General features: G+C 43.2%; 1 protein-coding gene across 2 annotated transcripts in view; it reads left to right on the top strand.

Moving 5' to 3' along the window:
- The window catches only part of DMTF1 (cyclin D binding myb like transcription factor 1), a 43,314-nt gene that overhangs the window by 25,060 nt on the left and 3,771 nt on the right, over positions 1-14,483 (top strand). For both annotated transcript variants that reach the window (XM_063448196.1, XM_063448197.1), the window contains one exon: positions 14,196-14,340. In XM_063448196.1, coding sequence (XP_063304266.1) covers positions 14,196-14,340 — 145 coding nt within the window. The remainder of the gene's footprint in view (positions 1-14,195; positions 14,341-14,483) is intronic.

Genomic DNA, 14,483 nt, shown 5'->3' on the forward strand with positions numbered 1-14,483 from the left:
GGGCAGTAGAAATTTGGATGAGTGCATTAGGCAGCCATTATTAAACCACTCTTCAGATTGGAGGAAATACCAATGTTTAGTGGATAGAAGTGCCATTTGGACTGCGTCTGTAACTTAAAGCACAACTGCCACTTTTGGAATTTTGGACTAGATCATATTGACTGTATTGGATTTCCATGGAAATTATTACAGTCATAAGGTATACATGAAATAGAATAGGTATGTTTGGCAAAATATGACAATGAATGGGGCTTCCACCACCACATCCTGTCATTCACAATGGCATCTACATGTAAGATATACAACATTTCCTTATACGAGAAGATCTATGGAAAATGCAGTAGCCTTGCAGGATTTTCCGTAGACCCTCTTTTTGCATTCATGCATACTCTCGAGCAGGGTTTCCCAATTAATTTTTCCTTGGAACCCTTTGACATGGTATAGCAAAACTTTGGAACCCTCCCCTCCCCCCCAAAAAAATGTGCGTCGTAGTGCAGCGCAGCGCAAACCTTTCAATGAGCAGAGTGTAATGTTCTCTTTTGCTGGCAAATTCTTTTTATATCTGGTTTAATTGTTGACAATTGTATTCGCATGTCTGCAGTTGCGTCAAGTCGATTTCAATACTTTGTTTTTGTTGCAGAGTAGAGAATCCAGTTTCACATAAGTATGTGCTTGCGAATGGCAACAGAACTTTGATTGCCCGCTTGGACAATTCTGGGTATTCTTCGCGTAAATCACCCCAAAAAGTAATAAGAGAAACTTCTTTAAATTTTTGGCTTAGTTGATTGTCAGAAGTTATATATCGATCAGATTCTCAAAATCTACATCAGAAAAACTGGCTGGCTTGTCTTTTATGACTGGATTTCGTACCCAATCATTATTGTTTTCATTCAAGAATGGAAAATAGTGATTAATAGATGTGATTAAATGGCGAAGATGATCTACAATTTCATTGCAAATTTCATCTTCATGTTCAATTTCTGATACTTCAAGAAAATCCATAAGTGTTGGCAAAGAGTTCAAGTTATTTTGCTCAACAGATGAGCTCCAAAACTGCAGCTTAGGAGACAGTGAAAATATTTTATCTCTTTCATTAAATATATTAGTGATTTTTCCTTGGAGTGATAAACATGTCATTTAATTTTGTGAATATGTCTGCAAGATATGCAACTTTGGATAACCACAGAGTGTTTGTTAATCGTTTAGATAATCCAAATTTATGATCCTGGAAATACGCAAACAACAGTACTTCACCTTGTGATAGCCAACAGAGTTCTGAATGCAAAAGCAGAGCAGAGTGGTGACAACCCATATCTTCACATATTATTTTAAATAGTCGTGACTGTAATGGTCGACTTTTTATAAAATGAATAATCTGAACCAATTAGTCTAGCACAGTTTAAAGTGAGATTAAAATATTTTTAGCTACCAGTGCATGTATGTGAAGAACACAGTGAGAACTGGTGCTGTTTTCTGCTACATTTCTTATTCGTGTCACAGCGCCTGCCACTTTCCCAACCATTGCTTTGGCACCATCACTGCACACATCTACACATTTGTCCCAATTTATACTGTGTGTGTTCACGAACTTCTGGATACAGTTAAAGATGTTCTCACCAGTGGTATGAGTTTTCAAAGTTTCACACGGAAGCAAGTCTTCTTCAATCTGTCAAAATAATATCTAACAAAAAACAACAAAACTGAAAGTCCTGCAACATCTGTGGACTCGTCTAATTAGAGTTAGTACCCATCACATTAATACAGTTGAGAAATTAGTTCAGTATGGATGTCATCAGCAAGATCGTGAATACGGCGCAAAATTGTGTTGTTGGAAAGTGACACAGCCAAGTTACTCAACTTCTTTCTTTTGCACGTGGTTTTATTCGTGATTCTTCAATTGTGTGTGTTTCTCCTGCAAGTGCTATGTGGTAATTCACTCTGTAAGAAGCCTCTGTGGCTTTTTCATTAGCATTTTTGATACCGGAGAAACTGACGGAAGCGAAGCACAGAGAGATGGACACAGGTTTCTTCAGGAAGGAAGAGATTCTTTATTGGATCACCGATCGGGACTCAGAGGGACTAGCGTCACCAAAATACCACAAGTTCTGAGTCCCGGACAATAGTGCAGGCTCCTTATATAGGCACATAACTCCTCCCATATTAAGCTCCACCCGCACATTCTCTTGACCAATCAATACAAATAAGAATTAACTTCCTGCTTGACCGCATGGCTTGTCCAGCAGAATGGAGGAGGGGGAATACTACATCCTGTATTCTTGCACATGCTCCGTACACTACTGATCGTATCTTGCCTCGTGCAACCAACTGATCGATACGTCAGCATATGCACGTACACATGCCACGTGGTAATCTCGGCCTACTAAATTTATTTTTACCGAGATTCCACCACATTCCCCCCTTTGATGCCTCTTGATATTTCACAATTACTTGAGGCATCACTTAACCTTGGTTTGCATACACCGCAAGTTACCTTGAACCAGACCAGACTTATCTTATGATGTGAATCTTCAACACTCATCTTCCTGCATTGGTTCTCCCTGATCTAGAGCCTTATACTTATAAATCGCCATTATCTGTGCAGCAGCCTTCCTCTCTGCTATATTTTCTATCAGGCTTTGCACAGACCTAACTACTAAGGGTATAAGACACGGCAGGAGTAGACACAACATTAAAATCAGTAGGACTCCACCTACCACTGCCTTAAGCCCTCCAAACCACTCATACCAGCTACCAAACCAACTACTTGGATTGTACCCTTTCCATACCTGAGTAGGCACATGCGCTAGTTTAACCATATGGCTAGTAAGCTCAGCTATTGCTTGCCCTTCGTCATCTATTTGAAGACAGCAATTGCTCAGGTTAAACTTCCCACATACACCTCCCTCTACTGCCAAAAGGTAATCCAAGGCTAATCTATTTTGGTAGACTGCTGTCCTCATCCTGGTGTTATGCTTCGCTAGAAGATTGAGCGCTTGTGATGTCTCGTTAGTGATAATCTCAACCACCGCCTGTAATCTTATAATACGGTTGAGCATATAAATAGGGGTTCTATAACCAAAGGTACCATCTTCTGCCCACGTGGCTGGCCCATAATAATCTATAATACGCTGGGGAGGCCATTCATCATCTTCCCAGGCGCCTATCTCTATGGGCCCCCTTTTCTTCCTATGATTCACATCATACACTTTAACACCTAAAGTCTCACCTGTTTCAATCGGTAACAAGAAGAAGGAGGGTTTGAGCATACCCAACACACATGCCCCTTCCCAGTCCTGTGGCAACTCCGAATAGGCTTTCTTACCACAGATCCAGTACAAATTTGCTGGGGCTCTCCAGGTAGATGTGATAGATCAAACCACACATCCTTTAAATTGGCGTATCTAGCAAACGGGTTAGATGGTTCTGAGACATTTGAAGCCGACCACCAAGTTGTATTCTTTGTATCATCATCATAAGCTTTTTGCCCTAGACAAGTTAATTCTCCTACAGAAGTATTATACATTATTCCTTTCCTTGCTATGCAAACATAACCTATGATGGAGGTCTTTAATCTCCACTCAGATTTACCTCTAACACTCATATGATAATTGGCTTGTGTAGATATTAGTTGGTCAACTGCCTCAGAACCGGACATTACCTCCTTTGCTTCCCAAGGCCATTGGTCTCCCATGTTAGTACCTCCACACACATAGCAGTTGGTAACATTAAGACTACCGGCAATACTTTCGGCTAAATCAATAAACAGGTTTTTAGCATTATGGGGGATCTTATTATCTATACTCATCTCTTCATAAAAGGAATGGTATACTTGATGAGTTTGGGAGGATACCGTATCAGTCTCTATCCCTATAAATAATACTGTCCCAGGATCTAAACCCGTCCCGTATATCTGAAACCCAAATAAATTGCCATATTTGTCTAAGAACTTATCGGGGTTATTTATAAGTATATGGATGGGATTACATTCCATAGACTTACAATATGGGCTAGTCGGCAACTTAGTCACTATCATGTCTTTGTCTACTGTCTGTCCCCAAGTCGCCCACCCCACACAAGACCAATATGGGCAAAAGTTATAGTCTTTATTTGGGCATCTAGGACTCACATATTTATTTTTACTACTGGGACAAATATATTTATCATTAGACCCATACGTCCTCTCCCATCTAAGATCCCCACATACATTCCACGGCTTTCTACCACTTGATATCGCTTTACACGCATCAAATAGCAGAACACCCGAAGAATGTACGGATTCTAACACCGTCTTATTAATTAGGGTCCCCTGAGGATCTCCATTCCTGAGAGTCAACCAAATTGTACGAGGTTGATACTCCGGACTGAAGCACTTAGGTTCTCCTACTCCTAAATGGCACACACTATAGTCTATATTTAGGTATCTACATCTCGATACATCTCCTTTACACTCGTATTGTGAATGCCAAATTAGGGTTTGGGAAATATGGTTACCTGTTCTTGTAGTCTTAATGCATACCTCACAGCTAGGAGTGTCGGTACCTCTACCTTCCTGAATATAAAAACACACATAAATAAACACTATCAAAAACACATCTTTCGCCGTCATCCTCAGTCTTCGTCCGTGCGAAGGCACCTCAGCTTCCAGGATGTAAGGGCTGCAGGGAATGGAGTTCTGCTCGTCTTCACAGGAGTCCCTTCGAGACTTTCCCTGGCTTATATACTATGTGCTGGTGAGCGGACAGGCTTTATTATGGCCGTCTAAAAACACTCACTTCACCAAATCCCTGTAACAATAAAATTTGTAATCCACAATAGTTCCTCGTTACTCCGACTGAGTAGTGCGTTTTAACCGGATCTTGCAGGGATTCTCTGGATCTGCTGTAACTTGCCAAGAATCGACTGCTGCTGGTTTAACCCTGGAGTGATGTATCCACGGAGTCACTTCGGCTACTTTTATCGCTGTAGGGGTAGACAAAAGAACAACATAAGGACCTCTCCACTTGGGCCCTAACGGTACATTATTCCACTCTTTGATCCACACTTGATCTCCTGGATGATAACTATGAACAGGGGGATAAATATTCACAGGTAATCTATCTTGTACCCATTTCTGTACCTCCTCCATAGTCTTACCCAACTCTACAACCTGCTGCCGGGTAATTCCTTCTCCCAACTGACTCAAATCCCCCCTTAAGTTACCAAGTACGGGAGGTGGTCGCCCATACATGATTTCAAAAGGAGAGAGGCCCATCCTTCTGGTAGGGGTACTGCGGATTCGCAATAGAGCTATGGGTAAGAGAACGTTCCATTTAAGTTGGGTTTCCTGACACATTTTAGCCAACTGGTTCTTAATAGTTCTATTCATTCTCTCTACATTACCAGAACTCTGGGGTCTATATGCTGTATGAAGCCTCCACTTTATACCAAGCATATGAGTCAGTTGTTGTAGGCACTGATGAACAAAGGCTGGACCATTGTCCGATCCTATAGAACAAGGTAGTCCATATCGGGGTATTATTTCTCGTAGCAGGAATCTCACAACTTCTCCTGCTTTCTCTGTACGAGTAGGACATGCTTCTACCCAGCCTGAATAGGTGCACACAATTACCAGCAGGTAACGATGTCCACCCGATTTAGGCATCACTGTAAAGTCAATTTGTAAATCGGACATGGGGAGTCCCCCCATAAACTGGACTCCTGGTGGCTTTACTGGTCCTTGTCTTGCATTATTTTTAGCACACGTTACACATCTTCGTACAATGGCCTGAGTCAAGTTGGACAATCTTGGTATGTAGAAATGTTTTCTGAGAGATTCTTCAGTACTGTCTCTCCCAGAATGTGTCCCGTTGTGATAATTTTGGACAATTTCTACCGCTAGTGATGCTGGTATGACTATTCTTCCATCTTCTAGCTGATACCACTTGTTCTCCAAATACTTTCCTGGTTCAGTCTTTAACCACTCCTCTTCTTGAGCTGTATAAACTGGAGTCCATTGGGACAGTGGAGTTGGTATAAGAGCAGCTATATGCCCCACATACTCCTGTCTTCCTGATTCAGCAGCACGCTTAGCTGCACTATCTGCCATCCGATTTCCCTTGGTTACATCACCATCTCCTCTCAGATGCGCTCGACAATGTATGATACCGACTTCTTTCGGCTCCCACACTGCTTCCAATAGTTGTAGGATTTCAGCTGCGTATTTGATTTCTTTGCCTTCTGAATTCAGTAGTCCTCTTTCTTTATACAAAGCTCCGTGGGCATGAGTGGTTAAAAACGCATATTTGGAGTCCGTGTAGATGTTCACTCTTAAACCTTCAGCCAATTGTAACGCTCGTGTCAGTGCTATCAATTCTGCCTTTTGTGCTGATGTTCCTTTCGTCAGTGGCCGAGCTTCTATCACCTTGTCTATTGTTGTTACTGCATATCCTGCATAGCGGATCCCTTCTTTCACATAACTACTGCCGTCGGTATAATATTGAACATCGGGGTTCTGGATGGGAAAATCACGAAGATCTGGTCTACTTGAGAATACTTCATCCATTACTTCCAAACAATCATGTTGACTTTCAGTAGGTTGTGGCAAAAGGATAGCTGGATTTAAGGTGTTTACAGTCTCTAAATGCACTCTGGGGTTTTCACACAACATTGCTTGATACTTGGTCATACGGCTGTTACTAAACCAATGATTTCCTTTGTAATCCAACAACGTCTGTACTGCATGTGGGACTCGTACATAAAGTTCTTGACCCAGAGTGAGTTTATCGGCTTCAGCTACTAGCAGGGCGGCTGCAGCTACGGCTCTTAGACAAGGTGGAAGTCCGCTGGCCACTGCATCCAATTGCTTAGACATGTAGGCAACAGGTCTTTGCCATGATCCCAAGTACTGTGTCAATACTCCCACAGCCATTCTTCTTTGCTCATGTACATACAGGTAGAATGGTCGTGTGTGATCAGGTAGACCTAATGCTGGGGCACTCATCAAAGCCTTCTTCACATCTTCAAATGCCGTTTGCTGTTCTTGGGTCCATAAGAAGGAGTCGTGCTCTGTACCTTTTATAGCTGCGTACAGAGGTTTTGCCAGTATCGCGTAGCTGGGAATCCATATCCTACAGAAGCCTGCTGCCCCTAAGAATTCTCGCACTTGTCTTCTATTCTTGGGTATTGGTATTTGGCAGACAGCTTCTTTTCTCTCTGGACCCATTATTCTTTGACCTTCAGAGATATGGAATCCCAGATATTTGACAGTTGGCAAACACAACTGAGCCTTCTTTCTAGACACCTTGTATCCTGCCTTCCAGAGAATGTGTAGTAGATCGTGCGTTGCTTGCTGACAGATTTCTTTTGTAACTGCTGCTATCAACAAGTCATCTACATATTGTAACAATACACACTCTCCTGGGATGGACTCGAAATCCAGTAGATCTTGACTTAGGGCTGAACCAAATAGGGTAGGTGAATTTTTAAACCCTTGGGGCAGTCTTGTCCAAGTCATTTGGCGTTTTGAGCCCGTTACAGCGTTCTCCCATTGGAAAGCGAAAATACATTGACTTTCTGCGGCAATTCGGAGGCAAAAGAAGGCATCTTTGAGGTCTAAGACTGTAAAGTAAGTAGCCCCGCCCGGAATTAAAGCAAGCAGGTTATATGGATTGGGTACAACTGGATGTATACTAACAACCGCATCATTGACTGCTCTCAAGTCCTGCACAGGTCGATACTCATCTGTACCGGGCTTTTGAACAGGCAGCAATGGGGTGTTCCAGGGGGAAGTACAGAATTTTAGGATACCATACCGTATGAACTTATCCAGATAGGATTGGATGTTCTTCTTAGCCTTCTGCGGGATGTGGTATTGTCTTAGGCTCACTGGATAAACCCCAAGTTTTAGTTCAATTTTTATAGGTGGAATATTGCGGGCCAGTCCTGGTGGGTTGTTCTCTGCCCAAACTCCTGGTATGTTAAATAATGTCTCATCACTCCTAGGGTTTTGGCTAGTCAACGCTGTATAAAGTCGCCACTCTTCTTCCTTTGGTACGGATAATGTCATGATACCTGAAGGTCCATTAAACTTTAAAGATGTTGTTCCATTTGGTAGGAACGTAATCTGCGCTTGTAACTTAGATAGCATATCACGTCCCAGCAATTGGACTGGACATTCAGGCATATAAAGGAATTGATGTTTTACTACGTGGCCTCCCAATGTACAGAGTCGACTTTTAAGAACCGGTTTTTCAGCACTTCTTCCAGTTGCTCCTATCACAGTAATAGTCCTTCCAGATGGAGGAGCAACTAGATTAGTCACCACTGAATGTTCAGCACCAGTGTCGATCATGAACGCACTCCTTTTTCCCCCTATTGATACATCGACCATAGGCTCCGCTCGACCAAGGGGGATGGAGCCCGGTCGGTATCAATAGTCCTCCATGACCGTGTCAGCCAATCCTACAAAGTCCCTACCTTCTTTATCGAGGGACCTTTGCGCTGCTGGAATATACCTGTCCACTATGATACAGCAACACACTATTAACACTCTCGCTAGACGGCTGAGCTCGCGCTATCTAACAAGATATACACTTTACTAAACAATCTTTATCACATTTACAATTCCCAACTAAACTATTGGCCAGTACCTTGATGGACTACCTAAAACTATATACACCCGTTTTGGTTAGCCACACTGCCCAATCACCACATATAGCGAGCTAGAGAACCGAATTTACACAGGCGCCTCTTAGTCGCACTATCAAAAGTCTAGTGGGTTCCAAATTTACACGCCTTCCCACTTAGCCCAGATAGGTTGAGAGCTAGCGAACCGAATTTACACAGGCGCCGCTTAGTCTCCCGGTCCCTCCGACCTAGCGAACGTAATATACACCCTAGAACGCTAGTCTAGACAAGACACCGGTGTCCGGCTAGGGCTATTTACACCAGGACCCCGCCTGACTAACAAAATCAAACGGTCTGACTAAAGAGCGTTCGATCGAGCGGTGCGCCTTCGCTCCTTCCCTCCGACAGAGGGGGCAGATACACAGATTCAAACCCCTTTGGGCCTACCGCACAATCGGTATACCCCTAGTGGGTTCTGCCGTCTAAAACAGCAGTTGTCTTACCTCCTCGTTCCTGAACCTGAGTTCACACTCATCGACGGGGACACCCCAGCACTTCTCACGTAGAGGCCGATGATCTCCTGGACAACAGACCAGTGGCGCCGAGACGAAGGGAGGTCCACGCAGAAGTTCAGGGGTGCAGCCGTAGAGAACGTGGGCAAAGATAGACCGTCTCACGCCTCTGCCTCTCAGCTACCGTTGAACGATGAGCTTCCCGGCCAATGCACCAAATGATACCGGAGAAACTGACGGAAGCGAAGCACAGAGAGATGGACACAGGTTTCTTCAGGAAGGAAGAGATTCTTTATTGGATCACCGATCGGGACTCAGAGGGACTAGCGTCACCAAAATACCACAAGTTCTGAGTCCCGGACAATAGTGCAGGCTCCTTATATAGGCACATAACTCCTCCCATATTAAGCTCCACCCGCACATTCTCTTGACCAATCAATACAAATAAGAATTAACTTCCTGCTTGACCGCATGGCTTGTCCAGCACAATGGAGGAGGGGGAATACTACATCCTGTATTCTTGCACATGCTCCGTACACTACTGATCGTATCTTGCCTCGTGCAACCAACTGATCGATACGTCAGCATATGCACGTACACATGCCACGTGGTAATCTCGGCCTACTAAATTTATTTTTACCGAGATTCCACCACATTTTGAAATTTTTTACATAAATAAATTGTTTACTCTTCTGATACTCCTTTTAGCTTTTGTTTAAAAAAGTCAATGTCTTTATCTTTGTACTCTGCGTGGTTTTGCTCAAAATGACAACGTAATTTAGCAGGTGCTAATGAACTGTTTGGTAATATTTTATTGCAAAGTTCGCATTGTGCTTCAGGGCAATCTTCATTTCTGGCACTTGTGAATCCAAATGACAAGTAGCTATCATCATATTTTCTTTTCTTTGTCTGAGAAGAAGATTGGCTAGCATTGTGTGCTCTTCTTTTTTTTTTTTTTTGACTTGTCACTTGTCTCTGCTATTTGAGGAACAGTAGATACAACTATTTTGGGCATGTTTTTAGAATTTTTTGTTGTATCTCCTTTCTGCAAGTGCCAAACAAGTAGAGGTAGTAATAATATTTATCTGAAGAGTTCTTTAACCAGCTTTCCAAATTCTTATTTGTTTATTGGTAAATAAAATATATATATATATTTGAGCACTTTGAAAATATACAGATCTCACAACCTGACTGAAAAGGATGCTGATTTTGATAATGCTCTTAGAAACAACTGAACCTTTGCAGGATTTTTGAGTTACACATGGAGCTAAAAGATTTAAACACTTTGGAAAAAAATACAGTTAACAGTTTTTTCCCCCTTTACAGAGTCTGTCAATGCCCCTGGTAGGGATTTTAATGTCCCTAGCAGATAATTTCAATGCCCCTGACAGAGCCTTTTGATGTCCCTTACAGAGCTTGTTGATGTCCCTAGCAGAGAATTTCAATGCCCCATAACAGAGCCTTTTAATGTCCCTGACAGAGCCTTTTGATGTCCCTAACAGAGAATTGCAATGCCCCTGACAGAGCCTTTTAACCCCTTAAGGACACATGACGTGTGTGACATGTCATGATTCCCTTTTATTCCAGAAGTTTGGTCCTTAAGGAGTTAATATGCCTTACAGAGCCTTTTGATGTCCCTAGCAGAGAATTGCAATGTCCCTGACAGTCTTTGAATGCCTCTGACAGAGTCTTTGAATGCCCCTAGCAGAGAATTTCAATGCTCCTGACAGTCTTTCAATGTCCCTAACAGATAATTGCAATGCCTTACAGAGCCTTTTGATGTCCCTAGCAGAGAATTTCAATGTCCCTGACAGTCTTTGAATGCCCCTAACAGAGAATTGCAATGCCCTTGACAGAGCCTATTAATGTCCCTAATAGAGCATTACAATGCCCCTGACAGAGTCTTTTAATATGCCTTAAAGAGCCTTTTGATGTCCCTAGCAGAGAATTTCAAGGCCCCTGCCAGAGTCTTTAAATGCCCCTCAAATAGTATTTCAATGCCCCTGACAGAGGCTTTCAATGTCCCTACCTAACAGAGATTTCTGTTTCCCTACATAACAGAGCTTTCTATTTCCCTACCTAATAGATTTCTATGTCCCTACCTAACAGAGCTTTCTATCTGACAATAAGAGAGCTTTAACTATCAGCTCCACTCTCTATCACTCCTCTACCACGAGTGATCGAAAATGGCTAACGGCAGGGCTGGCTGACTGCTGGGAGGGCTGGCTAGCTGACGAGCTAAGTCTCTAAGTGGCTGGCTGATGGCAGAGCGGGCTCTGACGGCAAGGTGGGCTGAAGGCAGGGCGGGCTTAAGATCGCGGTTGCGCGATCTCTGCTGTTTCCGACCTTCCGGGAACATCGGGTAGCGGCGGCCATGTTGGATGTGGTAAAATGCCACAGAATCCCAATATTGTTCTCGCGGAACGGAACACCAATTGTGAAACACTGCTTTAGAGTAAAAACATGGCTCAGTTCTTATCAATGGAAGCTGAATAGATAGAACAAGTGGAACATGGAACAGTGGAACTTAGGTAAGTTTATTTCCTTCTAGGCAAGCAGACATATCACCTTTGTGATCTTTGGAGAACTTGCAAATCCACACAAGACACAGTACCACTTAAGGCACTACACAATTAGAAAAACTGGCTGCAGTAAATTTAATGTAACTTTTCATCTTTTTTTAAATTAAAAAAAATATATATTTATTTATTTATTAACAATTTTTTTATTTTTGCAGTGCATGGTGTAACAAACAGCCTTGCGCTGCCACAACAGAAGATGCAAGCGTAGGATGGTGTACAGAGTAAACAGTATTGTGGCATTCAATAACGGCACATTTTTAATAATTAAAGACGTTAGGTTTAGGACATTGGTTTTAACTAGGCGGATGCATACGCTAGGTGCATTAGGCATAATGGTTAATGTCTAGTGAGAGACGGTGTGATAAGACAGCTAGAGCTTAGCTTTGTAAACAGTACAAGTATGATTTGCTATGTGCGTAAGTCATGACGAACTATGCAGCAGGTCAGTTTGGTAGGCGATAAAATAGTGCCTGACCTCCATGTGTGTTAAGTTACATGACTAGCTAAAAGCATGGCAGGGTGAATACTGTTTAAACCAGAACTAGTTATGCCCGCCAGACAGTTTAATTATTCACTGCGATCTGGGGTCAACTTGTGTGTCATGCTGCCCATTAAGCTCCTCAGTCTTGTTTGTGAAGTATTGCAGGACCAATGTTAGTAAGTGGTAGTGTTGCCGCGGGTTAATGGGGTTTCAGGTAGAATCATCTTCATCTGATGCCTTTTTTTCTGGAGGCGTTAGGGGCCCATTAGTGGGTCTCTGCGGTCCGCTTCTGTGCAGATGTAGGTGAAGGTGTCCCTCCAACTCCAGGCTGGTGTGCTGGCCTGCATCTCTTGGCCACAAACCCAGTCACCTCTGGGGCCCGAGTTTTCTCCACGTGTGGGAGTGACGGAGGGTCTTGTAGTCTTCTGTGGCTTGCGTTGTTTATGCCTCTGTACGTGTGGGCGATGCATCTGGGTTATCAGCCCTGTGGCCTGCAGCCCAGGTGGGCCAGGTAGAGTGTGGGTGAATGGGTTGCTTTGCGCCCAAGGGTCTGCCCCTCACTCCCTGCTGTCTGCGGTTCTGCTCACCTGCCCTCCGTGGTTCAGGCATATCGGTTTGGGCCGCTGACTGCCGCTTCCTGAGCTTGTCCCAGAAGCGGTTGAAAATCGCCTCTAGTTCCTGCGGAAGGTCAGACTGTTGCTGTTGTAGTGTCGGCAGCATGCCCTGCTGGTGCGATATGCTGTCCGCCGCCAACTTGGATGCGCCTTGTGAAGGGCTGCCCCTCTGTGTTTCTAATGCTTGTGGTAAGGCCTTGACAGGCCGCCCCAGACGTCCAGTGAGGACTGGGATAATCTCCGCTGGTCCATGGGGAGGTGGAGAGGGGGTTAGGAGGTGAGTGTGTCAAGGTGTCTGTGCGTGGCTTTGCCATCGGGGAGAGCAGCCGCCTCACCCTGGCTCGGTTGCGAGTAGGCCGAATTTGCTTTTGCGGGTTCCCGGGAAGTGTACGTCCCATTTGTGGTGTCGTTAGATGCCCCCGGATTTCCTCGGCATGTCGCGTGCTCTCCTGCCGGTGACTGCCCCGGTTTTCGGGGTATTTATCCCTGATTTTGTCGATTTTTGTCAGGAGCTGTTTCTCGGTGCGTTTTTCCAGTTCGGCAGTTAGACCCCGCCCCGTAACTTTTCATCTTGTTTTATCTAATAGCTTGTCATGTTTTATATAATTATATAAATAAATAGAAAAGAGTGATGTGTGGTGTGTCTGTTTTAATTGAAAAAGTTCGATATATTTACAGACTGTGGCGAAAGTAACCTTGCCACTTGTACTTGGAGAGGCTTGCTTGCCAGCCTCTTGCCCTGTGACTATGGCCCCTGCGATATATTGCCCTTAAAAAACACTATAGTACACTAGTACAATACAATACAATTCAGTTCAGGCACTACAAGAGCATTCCATGCAAATGAGTAGGAGAACAGCAACAGTATTGATTTATTCTTTTTCAAGTGCCAGTTTGGGCACTATAGCAATTTAACAGAAATTAAGTTGTTATGGTGCCAGGCGGACTTGAACGGTTCAACCCCAAAGTCTGCCACCAACCTCCTTGCACCAAGGCAACTTCATTTCGATTAAGTTGTTATGGTGCCTGGAGTGTTCATTTAACTGTTTTTTTTAAATGTATGCTGTTTAACATTTGTTTTGAGTAGGATAACAATTCAGGCCTCCAGCAGACTTTGTGGTCAGTAGCATTTTAAAGGCACAGTAGGAAATCTATCATTTATAGTGTTTTCTTCTCATATTGTTCAAAGAAGACAAGAAATGACTACTATCATGATTACTATAAGAAAAAGTAGTATCTCTTATTCCACATTTTTTAAAGTTTAACCCCTTAAGGACACATGACATGTCATGATTCCCTTTTATTCCAGAAGTTTGGTCCTTAAGGGGTTAAAAAAATCAGTTTCTTCATTTGTGTAATTATAGTGCAACTGTTTTTACTGCTCTTCTTATATGTTGTGCAGGGTCTGAGGCCTGTTATGTTAGAAGAACAAGTGGGTCAGCAAATCTCTGAAAATGGAACGCTGCTTATAGTCCCATCGTCCCATAGTTACATTCAGACTGATGACATTGATGGCGAGTCAGTGCTTCCCCTTACAACACTTGCAGGTATTGTAAACATTTACTTCTATGTCTTTTTTCTCATGTTCCAAGAGCGTTCTTTTTTTTTTTTTTTAGTTTTTTTAGTTACATAGGCTGAAAATAGACGTGTCCATCAAGTTCAGCCTTTCTCACATCTGTTTATTTCTGTT

Source organism: Pelobates fuscus, chromosome 3 (assembly GCF_036172605.1).
Source record: "Pelobates fuscus isolate aPelFus1 chromosome 3, aPelFus1.pri, whole genome shotgun sequence".
In the NCBI taxonomy this organism is placed as follows: Eukaryota; Metazoa; Chordata; class Amphibia; order Anura; family Pelobatidae; genus Pelobates; species Pelobates fuscus.